The sequence below is a fragment of the Podarcis liolepis genome (assembly GCF_965112155.1).
Source record: "Podarcis liolepis genome assembly, chromosome: 7".
NCBI classification, from domain to species: Eukaryota; Metazoa; Chordata; class Lepidosauria; order Squamata; family Lacertidae; genus Podarcis; species Podarcis liolepis.
In genome coordinates this window covers 76,834,711-76,840,708 of record NC_139561.1, presented here as the reverse complement: position 1 = coordinate 76,840,708, position 5,998 = coordinate 76,834,711, and the positions used below count along the sequence as shown (strand labels likewise).

At 44.9% G+C, this 5,998-nt stretch overlaps 1 protein-coding gene across 1 annotated transcript; it reads right to left on the bottom strand.

Moving 5' to 3' along the window:
* Nucleotides 1–1,611: 1,611 nt before the first annotated feature.
* LOC310710509 (C3a anaphylatoxin chemotactic receptor-like) lies at nt 1,612–4,371 on the bottom strand. The gene is made up of 2 exons (XM_083511379.1): nt 4,277–4,371; nt 1,612–3,097 (listed from the first exon to the last, which is right to left on the bottom strand). Exon 2 carries the CDS (start codon nt 3,043–3,045, stop codon nt 1,951–1,953), a length of 1,095 nt encoding a protein of 364 aa, XP_083367505.1. The 5' UTR covers nt 3,046–3,097; nt 4,277–4,371; the 3' UTR covers nt 1,612–1,950.
* Nucleotides 4,372–5,998: the final 1,627 nt, after the last annotated feature.

Below are 5,998 nucleotides of genomic sequence, written 5' to 3'. Positions count from 1 at the left end.
AATGTTTTTTTGCCTGGCTGGAATGTGCCCTTAAACTCTGATGGTGCCTCTTGCTTGGCTGAAGGACGGAGAGGAACATGTGAATGTCTGTGGGAAATGGTGTGCTGTACAAAGGCAACATTTCTATTCATTGCTATGCCCACCACTGAGATGTGGCCCCAGAGGTTGCATGAGAGGGAATGTGGCCCTCAGGCTGCTGTAGCCCTTTGCTGCTTCACCCAGATAGCAGAAGTGGAACAGCCAGGGCCGGATTTAGGTTTTATGTGGCCCTAAGCCACTGAAGGTAATGGGGCCCTTTATATGTCCAGCTGTCCTTTGTCAACAACAAATTGATGCTGTTTTTTGTGTTGAATATATGCTATATGGTAATATATGGACCTAATAATAATTTAATCATAGGTATCTAAGGACATTTGCACATAACAAAATATGTATTTTATCAAAGCAATTGATATAGAAATGAGCAAACCAGTGATATCTCAGGGAGCAGGTTAGCAGACGGGGCCCATTTCTTACATCACAGGAGCCTACAAAACACTGTTGCTGTATGTAGGTTTTATTTTATTTGTTTTTTTTATCTTATATTTTGGAAATGTACATCCAGTTTTTTCCCCTTTAAATTTTTTTGGGGCCCCCAAGAGAGTGGGGCCCTAAGCTGTAGCTTGTTTAGCTTATATGTAAATCCGGCACTGGGAACAGCATGTGTAAAAGACATTCATGGATTAATTACTAATATTTATATTGTGCCTTTCCACACTTAATGCTCAAGATGGCTGACAACTGCAGAAGCACACATAAAGGCATATAACATGAATATTGCAAGAAGGAAATAAGGATTTGTTTTTAAAAGGCAGCAAATGATAACTAAAAGCCAGTTGCAGCAGAGTCAAAACAGAATAAAACAAGCTAACCTCACAGGTAGAAGCATTGCCAGGAACTCAAAGTTTGGTGGCTGGCTCAGAGGGAGCCATGGGAGGGAGTTCCCAAATCTGGGTACAACTTGCCAAAAAGGCTCTTTCTGGAGTCTAACAGAGATCTCTGTCAAGTTGCACAGGACTTTTCCACCTGAAAATGACAACACTCTGGGAGTCAATCATGGGCGTAGCGAGGATTTTTGTTGGGGGGGGGGCAGGACTTTTGTTAGTGGGGGCAAAATCGATGTGCTTGGTCAGTTAGTTAAGTATTGCTATTGTTTTACTTGATGGGGGGGCAACTGCCCCCCCTGTCCCCCCTTGGCTACGCTCATGGAGTCCAATCACAAACTGGCAATTTCAAATTGTGCAATCAACAACCCCCTATCCCCCTATTCCTTGTAATAAGGAAAGTGCTGGGGAGACAGCCTGTAACACTTGCCTTGACACAACATCATTTTACCTCTCCACAAACAAATGAGAATGAATGCTCATTCTGTAGTCAGTGTTGTCATATCTTCCTGCAAGCAGATCAGGATGAATGCTCAAGAAACAGGTCTTCTGGTAGCAACCCATCCCCTAATTTGTTTAGTTTGCAAAACCAGGCAGAAGTTTTTTGGGTGGGTAAGGAACATGGACTACACATGTTTTATTTTATTTTTAATAATTTTTATTGAATGATTTTATGTTACAAAAAACAATACAGCCATACTACCGCTAAATATAATTAAGAAATAAAAATTACATACATCAATATTTAGTTTGTTATTTGTTATTTACTGTCTTATTTCCTCCCAAACATTGCATACAACAACACACATATGTGGAGACACCCACACACCCACACCTGCACACAAAATAATAACAATGAAAGTAAATATTTTTCCCCCTTTTATCTTCCAAAATCTTTTCTTCAACTCTGACTTCCTGTCAAGTCCCTTTGCATATATTTTATCTTACATTTGAATGTACAGAAAACAATAAACAGGTTTATTGTTTAAGGAACATGGACTACACATAAACTTGCGAAAAGGAAGTCTCAAACCATGCTGGACTCCACTCCTGAAGTGGAGCTGGAGGTTCTGTTGCTGGGGAAAGAAGGTGTGAAGGCCCACTTGTCGTTGACCGCTCCTTTAAAGGCCAGGAAGAGGGATCGGCGGCTGGTCTTTTTGTAGTCGGACCCGACAAAGACATACAGAATGGGATTGAGGCAGCTGTTGAGGCAGACCAGGCCCTCAGCCAGTGGGGTGCCAATATCTAGGGTGGTTTGCATTTGAAGGCTATCGTCTTCCAGTGTTTCGAGAATGGAGAAGAGGTGGTGGGGGAACCAGCAGAAGAAGAAGGCCATGACCACTGCCACTATGATCTTGAAGGATCGTCCAAATTGGCCAAAGATCTTCCCCCTTAGCTTGATCATGATGGCGCAGTAGCAGGCCAGAATGATGCCGAAGGGGATTAGGAAGCCAAGCGCGAATTCAGCAAGCACCATGAGACGGTGTGTCCTTAGGCTGCCCTCATCCTGCAAATGGAAGCTGTAGATGCAATGTATAGTGCCATCTATTAGCTCTTCCGTGTCGCGGAAGCTGAAGTACGGGATGCTGAGAGCCAAGGCTGCTACCCAGACGAACACAGCCACCAGGGAAGCAAGCTGGAGACTGCGGTGGTTCAAGGCCCAAACCGGGTGGACCACAGCAGCGTAGCGGTCAGCACTGATGGCTGTTAAGAAGAAGACGCTGGCAAACATGTTCAAGAGGGGAACCATGGTGTTGAGTTTGCACATCAGCCTCCCCAGAGTCCAGCGATAACCCAGAGACACGTAAGCTATCTCGGTGGAGAGGCAAAGGGTGAAGATGAAATCGGCCACAGCCAAGTTGAGATACCAGATGGTGGTAACCGTCTTCTTCATGTGGAAACCAGTGAGGAAGATAACAAGGCCGTTGCCCGTGGCCCCCAAGAGCAAGGTGATGGTGTAGATTGTCAAGGAAAACATTCTCATTGCTGCCAAAATGTGGGCATTATCAGAGGGAGGGTCTAGGAGCCATTCTTCTGTCCAGTTGTAGTCAAACACGTCGCTGTTGGTGGGTGGTGGAAAGTCTGTGTCATTGTCAGGTTGGAAGAAGGGGAGAAGATCCATCCCTTCTCAGGTTCACTTACCACTTCTCTCTCTTTCTCTCTCTCTATTTGGCCTGAAACAAAACAAAATACCCACACAAATGCCATATTGGTATCACAGAACTGGAATGAATAGGAAGGGTGTGTGTGCAGATTTCAAACTGGTGTCCGATTTTCATGGAGAAATTCCAGTTCCCAAGTCCATATTTTGAATCTGAGGTGTGAAACTTGACTTAATTTCTGAGTTAAGTTCTGAGAACGGTTGGATGGGAGGTGGGGGAACATAACAGAAATTTTCGGTACAGCGTCGTCCACAATATTATTCCTTTAAACCAGTGCTTCCCAAACTTGGTCTCCAGCTGTTTTGGGACTACAACTCCCATCATTCCTAGCTTGCAGGACCAGTGGTCAAGGATGATGGGAACTGTAGTCCAAAGAAAGAAAAGAAAAGCTGGAGACCCAAGTTTGGGAAACACTGATTTAAACTGATAGGTGGATAGTTGACAGTCTCATCCCCAAGAAACCTGGAGCCACAGGCACACAAGATCCCCGAGTCACACGCTTCCAGAAGATGTTGTGATGGCCATGGCTAGACAATTTCATGGAGGAGAAAACTATCAGTGGCTACTAGCCATGATTCCTATGTTCTCCCACAACCGTCATAGTAAGATGCCTTCATCCTTTGTCCTAAGGTCCCAGGACAGGTTACAGCAATAAAACACAATGTTAAAAACAGTTGAAAGCAACTTACAATCACAGGTTGTTATTGTTATTTATTTCACACTTATAAATCAAAAGGGAGATTCACAGAGGCCCAGATGGCCTGGAACAATTCCATGTCATTTCTACAGGGACTTATAGAGGTCCCATCCAGACTAGTATACACTGACTGGCAACAGCTTTCTGGGATTTCAGACAAGGAATCTTTTCCAGTACTACCTGGAGAAGCCAGGGATTGAAGCTGGAACCTTCTGCATGATGAAGGCAGCATATTTCTGAATGCCAGTCACTGGGAATTGCACTCAGGCCCTGCATCCCGGCTTCCCATGGGCAACTGGTTTGTTCTTGTGACAAATTGCTGGACTATCTGACCCATTTACTAGATTCTTATGTTAAATCTGGCCTGGGAAACCAGGCTTGGGCTTATATCCAGCTACTACCCTCTGTTATGCATCCACATTTGGAGTACTGAGACACCTCCCATTGGCCTTTCCCTCCCTTTCCATCCTTTCCCATAACCTTGGATCTCGTACCTTAGACATTGGGTGGTCTTTGTTACTGAACTGTTGGCTGTTCTCTCCAGCTTTCTGAAGTCTTCTTCGGCAGCCCTCTTCTCTTTTGCTCTCCCCTCCGTGCAAAATGCACCAAGTCCCCAACTGTCTTTCTTATCACGCTCATCACCGGCTGTCTCCTTCTCTGCCATCTTTCTGAAACATCTGCCACCACAATCAGGGCCATCAGTGTAGAGAGGAGGCCTCAGAGGCAGGCAGACATAGAATCATAGAATCATAGAGTTGGAAGAGACCACAAGGGTCATCGAGTCCAACCCCCTGCCAAGCAGGAAACACCATCAGAGCACTCCTGACATATGGTTGTCAAGCCTCTGCTTAAAGACCTCCAAAGAAGGAGACTCCACCAAACTTCTTGGCAGCAAATTCCACTATCGAACAGCTCTTACTGTCAGGAAGTTCTTCCTAATGTTTAGGTGGAATCTTCTTTCTTGAAGTTTGAATCCATTGCTCCGTGTCCGCTTCTCTGGAGCAGCAGAAAACAACCTTTCTCCCTCCTCTATGTGACATCCTTTTATATATTTGAACATGGCTATCATATCACCCCTTAACCTCCTCTTCTCCAGGCTAAACATGCCCAGATCCCTTAGCCGTTCCTCATAAGGCATCGTTTCCAGGCCTTTGACCATTTTGGTTGCCCTCTTCTGGACACGTTCCAGTTTGTCAGTGTCCTTCTTGAACTATGGTGCCCAGAACTGGACACAGTACTCCAGGTGAGGTCTGACCAGAGCAGAATACAGTGGCACTATTACTTCCCTTGATCTAGATGCTATACTCCTATTGATGCAGCCCAGAATTGCATTGGCTTTTTTAGCTGCCGCGTCACACTGTTGACTCATATCAAGTTTGTGGTCAACCAAGACTCCTAGATCCTTTTCACATGTACTGCTCTCAAGCCAGGTGTCACCCATCTTGTATTTGTGCCTCTCATTTTTTTTGCCCAAGTGCAATACTTTTACATTTCTCCCTGTTAAAATTCATCTTGTTTGTTTTGGCCCAGTTCTCTAATCTGTCAAGGTCGTTTTGAAGTTAGCCACCCCTCCCAGTTTGGTGTCATCTGCAAATTTGATCAGGATGCCCTTGAGTCCATCATCCAAGTCGTTGATAAAGATGTTGAATAAGACCGGGCCCAAGACAGAACCCTGTGGCACCCCACTAGTCACTCTTCTCCAGGATGAAGAGGAACCATTGATGAGCACCCTTTGGGTTCGGTCAGTCAGCCAGTTACAAATCCACTGAGTGGTAGCATAGTCAAGACCGCATTTTACCAGCTTCTTTACAAGAATATCATGGGGCACCTTGTCAAATGCCTTGCTGAAATCAAGGTAGGCTACATCCACTGCGTTCCCTTCATCTACCAGGCTTGTAATTCTGTCAAAAAATGAGATCAGGTTAGTCTGACATGACTTATTTTTCAGAAATCCATGCTGACTATTGGTGATCACAGCATTCCTTTCTAGGTGCTCACAGACTGTTTGCTTAATGATCTACTCCAGAATCTTCCCTGGTATTGATGTCAGACTGACTGGGCGGTAATTATTTGGGCCCTCTCTTTTCCCCTTTTTGAAAATAGGGACAACATTTGCCCTCCTCCAGTCTGCCGGGACTTCGCCTGTTCTCCAGGAATTCTCAAAGATGACTGCCAGTGGTTCTGAGATCACATCTGCCAGTTCTTTTAATACTCTT